Source organism: Panthera uncia, chromosome B1 (assembly GCF_023721935.1).
Source record: "Panthera uncia isolate 11264 chromosome B1, Puncia_PCG_1.0, whole genome shotgun sequence".
In the NCBI taxonomy this organism is placed as follows: Eukaryota; Metazoa; Chordata; class Mammalia; order Carnivora; family Felidae; genus Panthera; species Panthera uncia.
Window position 1 is genome coordinate 81,574,647 of NC_064811.1, and position 15,218 is coordinate 81,589,864.

Sequence of the window (15,218 nt, forward strand, 5' to 3'; positions counted from 1 at the left end):
TGTTTTTAATACTATAAAATCACTGGCAATATGATTTTATCAAGTTTCTTGTATGTTCACTGTATTACACTAAAGTTTTCTAGAATGGATGCTGCATTACATTTCCTTTATGTCCTGATCTTATATAAAGTATATTGTGGAAAAATACCTCCTACACCAAAAAAGTAATATTTGCTTTTATTTAATTAACATTTCACAAACAAAAGAGTGAAGTGGTTTACCCCTCAATGATACAAATCTATGTAACATCAATTATAATTCTACTTTTGTCTTTCAAACTATTTTTTGTCTTTGATCTCAACATATTACCTATTACATAAATTGCTATTAAGCTCAAATACAGTACTTCTGTCTTTAGCCACAATAGAACAGAAATGTAAACTAACAAGATAATACAAATTTATCACTTGAACAACGATTTTTTTAAATTAGAAATTGTAAAATCTGGTACACTTGTAGTAATAGAAAATTACTTAAAAGCTGAAGAGAGCACAAGGCCCTTTAAAGGAAGCTAGATAAGAAACAACATTTTGTGTGTGTGTGTAAAACTTCACTTAGCTACTTACGATCTGGGATATAAGGAATAAGGAGGATTAGAGACCATCAATTGGCTTAATAATGACACGAGGATCAATACAATAATGGGCATCAGCTGGATAAACACAGAAAAACCTCCCTATAAAAAAATCATCAAAAAACAACAAATTGTAATATAACTGTAGTTGTCAATAATCCAACAGTTGTCATATATTTTTAGAGGCAGAAAGGACATTTGACATCATCTGGCTCAGTGCTTTCAAATCTGCCTGATCATACCAGCTTCCTGGAGTGATTCTTAAAAACACCACTTTCCAGGTGGAGATATGCAGATATGTAGATCTGTAGATATCCTGATTTGGAAAACACTGATATAAACTGACCTCATGTAACAGATGAAGAAGTTCTCTCTCTTACAAAACTATTTTCCCCTTGAATTTCAGAGTGGTACATGAAGCAGACGAGTGTCAGAGCTGGGGCCCATGCCTTTTGATTTCTAGTCCAGCGTTCTTTCTATTTACCTTTCTACTTCATGTAATTTAAGTGCTATATGCAATTGGGAATAACTGTATTAGAACAAGGAAAGTAACTTCTAACTTAAGTTTTTCAGTATTAATTCTAAATTCTTTAGGACCAACAACGAGAAGCTTTCTTCAAAGCATGCACTCTGCAGGGGTATCTTCATCAGAATCATAGAACACCAAACTCCAAGGTATCATTTTGCCCACCACCCTCTTACCTTGACTTCTACCCCTGCTCCCGCAATATTCCTAAAGGACTGTCTAGTCTCTATTGAATACCTCTGGTAAGGGAAAACTCATTACTTCCTTTTAAAACAACTTGCCCTATTTTCAGACAACCCTAACTGCTTTTCCTGAACTGAAATGTGCCATTTTGAAGATTTCTAATCATATCATAAACATACATCTCCTCTTTCTTCTTCTCTTTCATGTCCACTATGTCGATGCTGATGTTGATGGCTATAACCAGCTCGTCCATTTGAAAATGAATGTACGCTACCTAAAAAATTAAAAGCAAGGTAAAACTAAGGAGAGAAACTGTGATCAGAAAAATGATATATTTTTTACATTTTTATTTAATTTTTAAAAGTTACTAAAATAATACATGTTTGAGTAGTGAATGCTTATTGCCCTTTCCTCCTGTGAGTAAAGGGTGGATAGAAACAGCAATGATTCTTCCCAGACTTTGCTTCCTTGGAGATGGAAGTTCTTTATGAACACCTAAAATAAGAGTCCTCCCTAATATTGCATCCATAGAGGACTTTGTTGTGGCTGGTTGTTTTTACAAATCTTGGGTCTTACTTTCAAACTCTGCTTTCTGCATTTATCAATGAATCACAAATACCTCTAGAAACCAAGACAGTGCTATAACTTATTAAAAACAAAAAAACCAAACAGCTGTATAATAGAATATGGTAGAGGTGAACCACAATTTATTCAAGTATTCTCCTGCTGATAGACAATCAGGTTGTTTTCAAATAAGGTGACCAATCAGAAAGAGCTACCTCTGACAAAGTAAATTATGTCATAACAAGCAAAAGAACTGTAACTCAACTATCTGAAACTTGACTATTAACCCAAAAGATTCTTGATTGTTCCTACATATTTACCATCAAAATTACTAGTCTGGATAACTTTTCTGTGAGAAGTAATTATATGTCATAATATGTCAAAATACATGTTGTATTTTCATTCATTAATTTGCATTTACACATTCTCTTTCCTTCAAGGATGCTTTACAAAATGCCCTGTCAATGACCACAATCTTTCTCAATAATATTCAGGCAGGGCCATCAGGCCAAATTATACTGCTACATTCATGAAGATTCTCCTAATTTTGAATCGAATGTTTAACTTAGTACCTTAAATAAATGATGTCAACATTACTGGAGCTATAATTTTAACTACCTTACAGGAGCTATACATTCAGAGAACATTAATTCTCACACAACTCATAGTAAATAAAGTAGCATTCAATACAACTTATGCTGGTACTATAAAATCTATTCATTTAGTAGTACTTCTACAATATTTTACTTTGATAGCCTAATTCAACCAATTATTTCTATCTTAAATAATTTTAAAAACCCACTTACTTTATATATAACCTATGAATCAAACATTTTAATATTTCAATGAAAAGTACCCCTACATATGTCCAAATTAGCAATTTATAATGCGATGAATGAAATATCTACAAAGATCTTCAGAGAACCAATGTCAAATTGTCATCTAGGGTATATGATACCTCCTGTAATTGTAATAGCACTTAATTAAGACACTGCCAATGGATCTCCTACTTATACATCCTTTCTTCAGCTTTATATAAAATAGAGAATATCTGTACTCATTTCTTTTTTAAAAAAATTAAAACATGTTCTAGAAAAAAGTCAGACTTACATTGAAGGTAGTAAGTCTAACATTTTTTTCTACCTTCATGAAAAATCATCGGAGGATCATAATACTGTAAGAAATGTAGTGGAGAAAGTAGATAAATCTCTACATAGCCTAATTGGAGGTGAGAATCTCTAGCTTCATTAAATATAATATTTATAACTAACATTAAAATACCTGAAGGAAATCCACCACCAAAGAATATATTAAACAAGTCTTCTGGAGTTATATCAGCTTCACAACCTCTATGGAAATTAAATCTACCATTGTTCTGGTGATTACATGCTTGTTCTTCATTGCCCGTGAGGTCATATTGTTTTCGTTTTTCTGGATTGCTTAAAACAGCATAAGCATTTCCAATCTCTGAAAAGGTAATGAGTAAAAGTTGGTAAGCAAAGTTTTTACACTATAAAAGACTTCTCCATATAAAAGCTACTGCCATGTTAACCAAACCAAAAAAAAAAAAAAAAAAAAAAAAAAAAAAAAAACAAAAAAAACACATATACACACAAGAAACAAAAAAACAACAACAACAAATCCTACTTAAGGCTAATCAAGAAATAGTAAAACAGTTAATAATTTATTTTCGTATACATTTTTTAAAAAGACTTATACATTGCCTGCCATTACACATATTATTACCTCCCAATCAAATTTTTATGAGATGGTAAGTCTCCTTACTATCTTGCATATAAAGGAATGTACATCCTGCTTTCTTACTACTGTGGTCCATCCCCTAACATCCTACTTCTTCCTTTTGAATATCCTAATTTAGTCATTCATTAAAGCTACTCAAACCAATAATAGTAACAGTGACCAACTGCCACACTTTGAACACAGTATCTTATTACATAATTCATTATTATCCCTAAATTACAGATGAGCCTCCTGAGCCTCAAAAAGGTTAAGAAACTTGTTCAAGGTCAAAATGTTTGTTGGCACAGTAAGTATACTCTATGCAACCTACACCGTTGCACATGCCAGCCCACAATGTGCTATTTTTCATTCTATTCATGAACAATTTATTCCTCTTAAAACTGGAAACTCCATGAGGGTATGGACAATGTCTATGTTTTCACCGCAGTATCCCCATGGTGCACTTGTAAAATCTGAATTTGCTTCTGAATGGATCCAGATGGTCTCTAGTGTTCCTATCTCACTTCACTAAGTTTGTGGTATTTATTTATAAAGAATTCTATTTCCCTTCTCATACTCCCATGTCCAAAAGAGGCAATGGTATGTTGGTTACAAAAATGTCTTTTTGAGGTAATTTACGAAAGCTGTAATGCTTTGATCCAAGGAGGAATTACCCTATTCTCATTCTGACACTTCTAATAATCATTTCATAAATACAGCTTGCTTCTTAAAGTTGATTGTAAGCCTTTCACAATATGGGGTATTTTAAAAACACTTTTTGGATCCCATGTGGCAGCTGCCATAGGTACTGTGCAAGCAAATAGATGCTCATTAGATAGTTATTTTTGCATGATTAGATATCACACTGAAATTAATTATACACATATACTCTGGAACTTTTCTTCTTATAGAGATTCTAAAACTAAAACCTGGGATTCAGAGATAGCTTGCAGGTGCTCCGTGAATCCCAGTATATGAAAAATTAGTTTGATGGTCCATTTATCTAAGGAGATAGTCCAAACCTTTCTTTAGATTCTCAAATAGATCTATGACTCAGAAATATAGCCACGATTTATAATGTTGCTCGAACGGGAAAGCATGATCAGAGATCCAAACAATGTACTTACAAACAACACCAAGGTATTAAACCATACCTAAAAGAGAAGCATATCTATCAATATCTGCCAAAGTTGTACTTCCAGTAATATCAGTTGTACTTCCAATAATATCAGTCTATATACAAATAGACTATTCCAAGTAATTTCATAATGCTGTTACTTTTTACATCACTGATATATTGGCATCTCAATCCTATTTTAAAACAGGTTTTGTTTTTTAAAAAAGTAATTTCCAAACAGCAAGCTATTTTAGAAAATCTATGTGAAATACTGTTATAACCCATAATTGTATATGTAAGACAATTTATCTATTCTAATTTTCTATTCATTTACTTTGTTCTATACCCATAATACAAATTTTTTTTTCAGTTCCTTATTACCTAAAAAATTAAGCCCCAAATTTATTTTGGCATTCAAAAGCTGTACAAAATACATTTCTACCCCAGTCTCACTTACTTCACCAAAGGTACCTTCCACCATATTCTCTTCTCTTTAATTTAACTTTTATTCTTTTATGTTTTTCTTAGAGAGAGAAAGAGGGCTCAAGTGAGTGAGGGGCAGAGAGAGAGGGAGAGAGAGAAAGAGAATCCCATAAGGGGCAGAGAGAGAAAGAGAATCCCATGAGAGGCAGAGAGAGAGAGAGAGAGAGAGAGAGAGAAAGAGAGAGAGGCAGTGGAGGGGGAGAGGGAGGGAGAGAGACAGAGAGAGAGAGAGAGAATATCCCATGAGGGCCAGAGAGAGAGAGAGAGAGAGAGAGAAGTGGGGCTAACCCAAAGTAGGGCTCCTGCTCACCCAAAGTGGGACAAGAGCTCACCCGAAGTGGGGCTTGAACTCATGAACCGTGAGATTATGACCTGAGCCGAAGTCAGATGTTTAACTGACTGAGCCACCCAGGCGCCCCTTATCAAACTTTCATTCTGAGGTAACTTTAAACTTACATGAAGTTGTAAGAAATAATACAGAGAGATCCTCTGTACCTGCTACCGAATTTCTCCAATAGCAGTATCTTGTAAAATTAAAATTATCACAAATAGGATATTGATACTGATATAATCAGGATATCGGACATTTCCACTACTATCCTCTCATTGCCCTTGTAAAACCACACCCATTTCCTTCCCTTCCATCCCCTTTAATCCCTAACGACCAGACCACTAATCTAGTCTCTAGTTCTGTATTTTTGGCATTTCAGGAATATTATATAAGAAAAATAATACAGCATGTAAATGGAATGAAACCATTTGGGATTGGCTTTTCTCAATTAGCATAATTATTTGGCGATCAATCCAGGTTGTTAGGTAAGCCAAAACCATAGTCTCTCCTTTACCTCCAATCCATGGTTTCAGTTACCCTTAATCAACAAGGGTTAATGTAGTACAATAAGATATTTAGAGAGAGAGAGAGAGACACCACATTTATGTAACTTTCATTATAGTATGTTGTTAAAATTGTATTTTATTGTTATTGTTGTTAATATCTTACTGTGCCTAATTTATAAAATTACACTTTATCACAGGTATGTATGTATAGAAAAAAAAAAAACACAGTGTATATAGGGTTCAGTACTATCTGTGGTTTCAAAAGTCCACTGGGGGTCTTGGAACATAACCCCTGTAGGTAAGAAGGGACTACTATAGTTCATTCTGTCTCATTGATGAGTAGTACTTCATGGTATGGATGCACCACCGTTTGTTTCGTCATTCACCCACTGAATGGGTTGTTTCTAGTTGTTGGTATTATGAATAAAACTGCTATTTACATCCATGTACAGGTTTACGTGTGAACATAAACTTTCATTTCTCTAGGATAAATGTCCAGGAACGCAACTGCTGGGTTGTATGGTAGCTGAATATTTAGTTTTTTGAGAACCTGCCAAACTAACCATTTTACAGAATGACTGTGTCATGTTACATCCCATCCACCATGTATGAGTGATCCAGTTTCTCCACATCCACATCTAACACCAAAGATGTTGTCACTTTGTTTTAAAATTTCTTTAACGTTTTATTTATTTCTGAGAGAGAGAGAGAGAGAGAGAGAGACAGAGCGAATGGGGGAAGCGCAGAGAGAGAGGGAGACACAGAATCTGAAGTAGCCTCCAGGCTCAGAGCTGTCATCACAGAGCCACACGTGGGGCTTGAACTCACGAACTCATGAGATCATGACCTGAGTTGAAGTTGGCGGCTTAACCAACTGAGCCACTGAGGCGCCCCGTCACTATTTTTTATTTTAGTCATCAGTGATATCTCATTTGGTTTGACTTTACACTATCTCTAAAGGCTAATGAGTGATGTTAAATATCTTTTCATTGTTTATTTTCCATTTGTATCTTTCCATTTGTCATCTTCAGTGAAATGTCTTTTACTCATTTTCTTTATTGAATTGTCTGTTTTTAAATTTTTGAGTCTGAGGAGTTCTTTATATATTTTAGATAGTAGTCTTTTCCAGATATGTGTTTGGCAAATATTTTCTCCCATCCTGGTATTTGTCTTTTCATCCTTCATAAGGTCTCTACAGAGCAAACTTTAAAAAGAAAAATTAGGGGCGCCTGGGTGGCACAGTCGGTTAAGCGTCCGACTTCAGCCAGGTCACGATCTCGGGGTCCGTGAGTTCGAGCCCCGCGTCAGACTCTGGGCTGATGGCTCGGAGCCTGGAGCCTGTTTCCGATTCTGTGTCTCCCTCTCTCTCTGCCCCTCCCCTGTTCATGCTCTGTCTCTCTCTGTCCCAAAAATAAATTAAAAAACGTTGAAAAAAAAAATTAAAAAAAAAAAAATTATGAAATCCAAATTATCAACTTTTCCTTTTATAAGCTGTGCTTTTGGTGTTAAGTATAAGAAATTATTGTCTAGCCTAAGATCCTAAAGATTTGCTCCCATGATTTTTGCTAAGAGTTAAAAAGCGTTTTATAGTTTATGATTTATTTCAAGTTCATTCTTGTAAAAAGTATAAGATTTAGGTCAAAGTTAACTCTTTTCAACTATGAATATCTAATTGCTCCAAAACCATTTGCTAAAAAGTCTATCCTTCCTCTGTTAAATTGTTTTTGCACCTTTGTCAAAAGCCAGTTAGGTATATTTGTATGGGTCAATATCGGGGCTTCCTATGCTGTTCCACTAATCTATTTGTCTATCCCTCTGCCAATACCACACTCTTTTGATCACTGTAGCTATAAAGTTAGCCCTGAAATTAGATAAACTGATGACTCCACTCCATTCTTTTAGTAAATTGTTCTTATTTATTCAGGTTCTTTATCTTTCCATATGAGTTCTAGAGCAAACTTACTTTAATCTACAAAAAAAAAAAAAAAAAAAAAAAAAAGGCTTCCTAGGATTTTGACAGGAACTGTGTTAAATGTGCATATCAATTTGATGACACCTGACATCTTTACTATGCTGTCTTCCAATCCATGAACATGATATATTGTTCCATTTATTTACATCTTCTCTGATTTCTTTCGCTAGTATTAAATAGCATTCAGCATAAAAATCCTGTAAAAGGTTTGTTAAATTTACACCTAAGTATTTCTTGTGTGTATGTGTTTGATCACATTGATTCTATTTTCAGGAAGAGACCGTAGAATTAGTTTAAATTTTTCTTTAAAAGTTCTGTAGGATTCTCCAGGAAAGGCATCTGATTTCTTTTTGGGAGTTTCTGATTACTAATTTAATGAGTTTTTAATTTGTATCTATATATTCACTGCTAGTATACGGAAATGTACCAAATATTTCTAAAGAGAAAAATTGCTTTTTGTATCCTAAAATCTTGCAGAATATATATATTGATTCTACAAATTTGGGGGTGAGGTACATTCTTGAGATTTTTTATAATTAGATCATTTGTAAACAGGGACAGTTTTACCTCTTTCCAATATTTCTCTCTTTTATTTTCTCACCTTAATGCACTGACTAGAATTTCCAACACTACACTGAATAAGTGTGGTGAAAGGAAACATTCTAGCTTTGTTCTCAGTCTTGGGGGGGAGCATTCAGTCTTTTACCATTAAGTATAGTGTTTTCTGTAGTTGCTCTTGTATCAATTGGACGCAATGCCTTTCTATTCCTGTTTATTCTGTCAGGGCTTTTTTTCTGTTAATTGTTATCACAAATGAGTGGTGAAATGTTTCAAATGCTTTTCCCACACTGGTTGATGCAATCATGAGATTTTTCTTCTTTAGCCTATTAATATAGTGGGTCACACTGACTGATTTTGCAAATATCAGCCTTGCATTCTTGGAATAAACTCTACTTGGTCAGGGTGTATAACTATATATACAGTATAGGTGTTGTTCAAATGGGTCTCTGAAATACTTGGGAGTCTTTGAAGATAGAGTAGACGGGGTATATTTTGAAGACATCCACATCAGACAGAAGGAAAGGGATCCATTTCATTCAAATATTTTTTTCAAGTATGTTCATATATATACTGTACAATTTACTCTCTAGATGTAAACAAAATATTCCCCGCTTTGAGAAACTTCAGTTACAATCCTAACTGTAAAGAACTTAAGAGTTCGTTTAGTCTATCCTCCTTGATAGCAACCTATCTTTTATTTTTAAAGCTTTACAAAACACACAAATGAAGGGGTACCTGGCTGGCTCACCCAGTAAAGTGTGTGACTCTTGATCGTGAGTTCAAGCCCCACATTGGGCATTGAGCTTATTTAAAAAACAAAACAAAACAAAACAAAAGACCCACACAAATGAAAATATCTCTTCTCTCTAATTTAATTCCCTAAACTGATTACCTCCTCTTTTTTATTCTTGAAGGAAATAAAAAGCAAATGGTGTCCATCTTCTGTAAAATGTCTTTCGGCAGTTACAGCGTGATCAATCTATACTTACCTTTCATACAAAAGAAAAAACTATAATATTTGCTTAAAACAAACAACTTAGTATTCCAAAAACAGAAGTTAGGATCAATTGGTTAAAAATAAAATAAAATCAGGGGCGCCTGTGTGGCTCAGTCTGTTAAGTGACCAACTCTTGGTTTTGGCTCAGGCCATGAGATCGAGCCTTTCGTTGGGCTCCGTGTTGACAGTGCAGAGACTGCTTGAGATTCTCTCTCTCCCTCTCTCTCCCTGCCCCTCACCTGCTCTCTCTCTCAAAATAAATAAATAAACTTAAAATAAAATAAAGTAAGAGGATTCAGAAGATAATGAAAAGATCCTGGGTGCTGAATAAATGATTTCTGTATGATGACACTAGCCGTAATGTCTTCTAATTAACTACCTCTGCACACCAAGCATCTGTGAATTACAACCTAGTTTTCCACCCACTCAATGAAAAACACGCTCATCAACCAATTCCCTATTCTGATCCTCTTTGGGATTAATAAATTGGCATTCTGATTTACATATAACCTCCTGTGTACTGAATAATGTGAGCCTCTCCTCTAGAGAGGAACCACCTCCCAGCATGTTGATAAATATTAAGTTTCTAGTTTGCAAAGCGGAGCTTTAGACTCTGAAATGTACCACATCAAAGTATAATCACCTTTGTCAAGTTCCTTCCGAATGTCTAGCTGGAGTGACGTTTATGCTGCTCACCTCTTCGAAATGTAACATAACATGTAAAAATATTGGTAGATCCACTCACTGTTATTTCAAGACTAATAATGCTAACACGACTTCAATATGAAGTGAGAGGAAAGAGCAGTTTAACATTTTTAATATTAATGAAGAATTAAAACTGGAATCACTTAGCAGATCACAAACATGCAAATAACTCACTGCCAAGATATTTTTCACTACTTAAAAGCACCAACAATTTGGGGTGCTTGGCTGGCTCAGTTGGAAGACCGTGCGACTCTTGATCTCAGGGTCACAAGTTTGAGCCCCATGTTGGGTGTAGAGATTACTTAAATAAAACTGAAAACAACAACAACAACAACAATTTTAAATTAAATGATTTTAATTCATAATGTGGAAAAAAATTATCTTTTTTCCACATTATGTGCTAAAGTTAGTGCTTTGGAGTAAAGAAATATTTTCTCTATTTTCAAGATGCCACTTTTAACTGAAGAAAACAGAGAAGGTGCTCACTGTCACAGGGATATTTTACTTCTACCGGCACCACTTTGGCAGCTGCTTTTATTGGAATATATTAATAATTGCCAAAATACATTGGACTTGGCAACTTCCTTCAAGAAATAAAACTGTTTTGTAAATAATATCAACAGTATTTTGTGAAAGACCAATGGAATCATCTATGTTTTAGGAGCATTTTAAAAATTAGTGTCTCCATCCTGTCATTGCAAGACCCCAGCATTTCACTGCAAACATGATATGCTCACTGTAAAAATGCCAAATTCTCAAGAAGAACAATCACAAATTTTTAAAAAAAATTTTTTATGTTTGTTTATTTTTGAGAGAGAGAGAGAGAGGCAGAGCACAAGCAAGGGAAGGGCAGAGAGAGAGGGAGATACAGAATCCAAAGCAGGCTCCAGGCTCTGAGCTGTCATCACAGAGCCCGACGTGGGGCTCAAACCCACAAACCGCAAAATCATGACCTGAGCTGAAGTCAGACACTTAACCGACCAAGCCACCAGGCTCCTGGGAGCAATGACAAATTTAAGCATTTTCCTATGAATTAGAAGTTAACTACTATGAACAAATTGCATGTAACAAAATACGAAATTATAAAATGAGGTGACATTCATTCATGAAACTGGCAACAACGACAACAAAAAACCTTGAAATAATATTAAGAAAATGAGGAAGAATGAGTAGCAAAAGGAAAAAGACTTTTTTTTTTAAAGTAAGCTCTATGCCCAACGTGGGGCTCAGATTCATGACCCCAAGATCAAGAGTTGCATACTCCACCAACTGAGCCAGCCAGGTGCCCCAAGAAACTAATTCTTAAAAAGAAAAAAAAAAAAAATCACCATAGTTAGAACCACATACAAAAAAATGCAAAAATTGGCCAGTTAACAGAAATATAACAACACTGGGCAAACAGAAATTCCAAGCAATTTTCCAATTTTAGACAGTCTCTATTATCCTAAAAACTCGCAAAAGCTATGTTTTGTTTCAGTGCCCTTGGAAGCAGATGGTAATACACTAGAAGCTTATGTATACCACACCCTAGTGTAGTAAACTAGAAAGCATGCATGATTATCTAGAAAAGTTACTTAGGACTTTGCCCAAACTGGCATTTTGCTCTTGTGAACCACACTGTATTTGTTTGGCTCTTGGTATAACAAATTAACAATAAAGTTTTAAAGGATTTTGAGGACACTTGCTTAAGCTGGCTTCTAAATGAACCAGTCTAAAGGCAGAATTTAACATTCTACAACACTGTAAAGTGGCTTCTACAAAGAGCTTAGTAAAACTGCTTTAAAAGGTTTACTTTACTTTTAAAAGCATCTGTTGCTCCAGGTGCATGGTTTTTGTCTGGATGAAACTTCAAAGCAAGCTTTCTATAAGCTTTTTTCAAATCTTCATCACCAGCATCTTTGGTAACTCCAAGTACTTCATAGTAATTTTTACATTTGTTTATGCTGTGAACAAGAGAGTGTGTTATAATGTAAATTTCAAGGAAGAACTTCAGGAAATATCTCTAATTTTTTACTTATTAGAATACTAAGAACTGTCTGTGGACTATTTCCTCAGTATCAAAGGATAGCTTATCCCGTTAAAGGTTATTGCTTCATTCTTTTTTTTGACCACAGACCAGTCCCTTAACCTCTTTCCAGCCTACGGAGAGTTGGCCATGAGAATGTCCTTGGTGCTTTTTATCCCAACTACAGAGAAGTAGCAAAGCCCGTAACAATCATGGATGAAGGACAGAGCACACACTGAAGCTAGAATGAGAGAGTGAGAATAATTTTATAGTACTCGTAAGTGCACCAAGAAATTCCAAAACTCTTCCCAAGTATGTCGTAGCTAAGGTTAATTTAATACACACTGCATTCCAAGAGTTCTATTGTCACATAATGCAGATCTCACCAAATATCACAGCAACAATTTAGTGCATGTAAAACAATTACAAGTACTCTATGGTTTCAACGTCAATGCAAATTAACTCAGTTTGGCTATCCTAAAGAGAACTCATCTGTGTCACTCTAAGAAAGATAAAACCTCATAATAATATACATCATAGGCCTCAAAAATGTTTGTTACACCCAATTTTCATTCTGATGAGCATACTTTTAAAGATTACTGACATAGCTAACTAAAGGTGTTAACAGATTTAAGCCCGGAGTCTTTAAAGAGTATGAAGAAATAAAATACTCTGACTGGAGCAGGGAACACTAATACTTTTAAATGTTAACATTCTCCCCCAAACTTACTAATTTTCCTTCACTAGAATACAGTAACATTTTAAACATCTTCTGTGGAGTACTTTATGACTTTTCACTAGAATACAGTAACATTTTAAACATCTTCTGTGGAGTACTTTATGACTTTAGATGTGTTCCATGTGTGAGTCGCCTGAAGTAGCAACAGGATAAAGAGCTAAGGCATAATTGTTCACTGGCAGCTAAAGAACTGCATAGTGACTTAAAGTTCTGAGACATGATTGATCTTATTTTACTACTGAACTTATAAGCCATCATAGTGCTTGATACAGGATAGGTTCTCAGTAAATATTTCTGGAATAAATGAGCCTTAGCCCTCCTTTTATAATGATAGCATTCAGGGGCACCCGGGTGGCTCAGCTGATTAAGCACCTGACTCTTGATTTCAACTCAGGTCATGATCTCATGGCTCATGAGATCGAGCCCCACTTTGGGCTCTGTGCTGACAGCACGGATCCTGCTTGGGATTCTCTCTCTCCCTCTCTCGCTGCCCCTCCCTCACACATGCTCCTCTCTCTCTCTCAAAATAAATAAACTTAAAAAAAATAATGACAGTATTCAACACTTGTTAAATGAACGAAGTAAAAAAAAAAAGAGAGAAGACATTGTATAAGATTATAGAAATCTATTTATAATCACACATCAACAAAAATCTGTTTTGCGGTCTTCTTTATGATAAAAATAATTAAAATTGGATGTTTCTACTTTGATAATAATTATTAACATTTTATTCCATAAACATGATATTTCCTTTGTTTAACCAGCAATATTTATTGAGCACCAATTATGTCACAGTGTTCTGGGCACTTGAGATATATTTGTGAATAAAACAGAGAATGCTTCCTGCCTTTGTAGAACCCATTCTCCCAGATATGTTTAGAAACTATGTGACAGAAAAAAAATGAAAGGGGACATTTATAGAACACCTACTGTGTGTCAGGCACAGGTCCACAATCACATATCCATGTTCCAAAATCCATAAAGCTCTGAAAAACGAAAGTTATTCTATAACCAATTTGATGCAGAAACCTGACTGAACTCTTTCAGAGGCAAAATTTGACCTGATTGGATGTGAAGCTGCTATAGGGTTTTCATTTATCCCATTTAGGTGTGAATATGTTGTTGCAGAAATGTTACTATTAGGTTCTGGGCTGCTCACTAGATGTTAAGTGTTGCTATGTAATGTATAATATATGCTCCTTACTATCTTCCTAAAATATGAACAATTCTGAATTCCAGACTACATTTGGTCCACAAAGATTTCACACAGAGAATTGCAGAATCATATTATACTGGCTATTTTACATAAATTGTTTCATTTCCTCCTCATTAGATGTTATTCCTATTTAACCAATGAGAAAATCAAGGCTTTAAATGGTTAAGTTGCCAAAAGTCATATAACAAAGTAAAAGAGGGGAACTGAGTTTATTTGTTCAACAAAAATTTACTGATCAACTACTTTCTGCGGACACTATTTCAGATGCTATAGTGGTGAATAAAATAGTCAAAAGAATCATGATTCACATTAAATTTACAATTGGGAGAGGGATGAACAATGAACAAATAAACAAGTAAAATATAAAGTACATCGTATGGTGATAAATAGAGAAAAATAAAGTGGCAAAGGGGACTAGAGAATGGACAAGAAGGCAGCCATTTTAAATAGGATGATGAGGAAAGGCCTCACAAGTAAAGACTCAAACCTTAGTCTGTCTGACTTGAAAATTCTGCCCTCAGAACCACGGTAAGGAAAAGGAACCCTTCAGACACCAGAGTAACCCGCCTCTTCCTTTCTATCCGCTTTTCCTATCAGTGTTTAAACAGACTTTTCTCTCCCAGGTATTTTCAAATGTTGGTTTTGGTGCCCAGAACGTGCCTTCTCTGCTTCTTGCTTAGTTAGTTTCCACAACTGCTTCAGACCTCAGCTTGGCTTTTCATTTTCTCAAGAACTCCAATTCCTCACGACTCAGTTTGGTGCTCCTGCTGTATCTTCCCCCAAACCCTCTGGACTTGAGCCCTACCGCGGCAATTACCACAGTGTACTGCACCTACCTGGTCCGAGCCCTCTTCTAGACTATAGACCTCCTGAAAGCAAAGATTATGTCTTGTTCACCATATGTGGTGAATGGATGTATAATAGATGGACGGATGGATGAATGCCCCAATTTGAAGGCAGAAACGTTTAGGATCTAACGGTCAAAGGTGGTAAGTGCTA

General features: G+C 35.2%; 1 protein-coding gene across 6 annotated transcripts in view; it reads right to left on the reverse strand.

The window, feature by feature from the left end:
* The window catches only part of DNAJB14 (DnaJ heat shock protein family (Hsp40) member B14), a 41,510-nt gene that overhangs the window by 5,279 nt on the left and 21,013 nt on the right, over positions 1 to 15,218 (reverse strand). For 3 of the 6 annotated variants that reach the window (XR_007457848.1, XM_049630930.1, XM_049630934.1), the window contains 4 exons: positions 12,057 to 12,202; positions 3,129 to 3,314; positions 1,463 to 1,557; positions 567 to 676 (listed from right to left, as the gene is read on the reverse strand). Coding sequence is in view for 5 of the 6 variants with exons in the window: in XM_049630930.1 (XP_049486887.1) it covers positions 567 to 676; positions 1,463 to 1,557; positions 3,129 to 3,314; positions 12,057 to 12,202 (537 nt within the window). In the remaining variant the exon portion in view is untranslated. Of the gene's footprint in view, positions 1 to 566; positions 677 to 1,462; positions 1,558 to 3,128; positions 3,315 to 12,056; positions 12,203 to 13,730; positions 13,990 to 15,218 lie in introns of those variants that run through there. The other 3 variants (XM_049630931.1, XM_049630933.1, XM_049630932.1) reach the window with 3 other exon arrangements.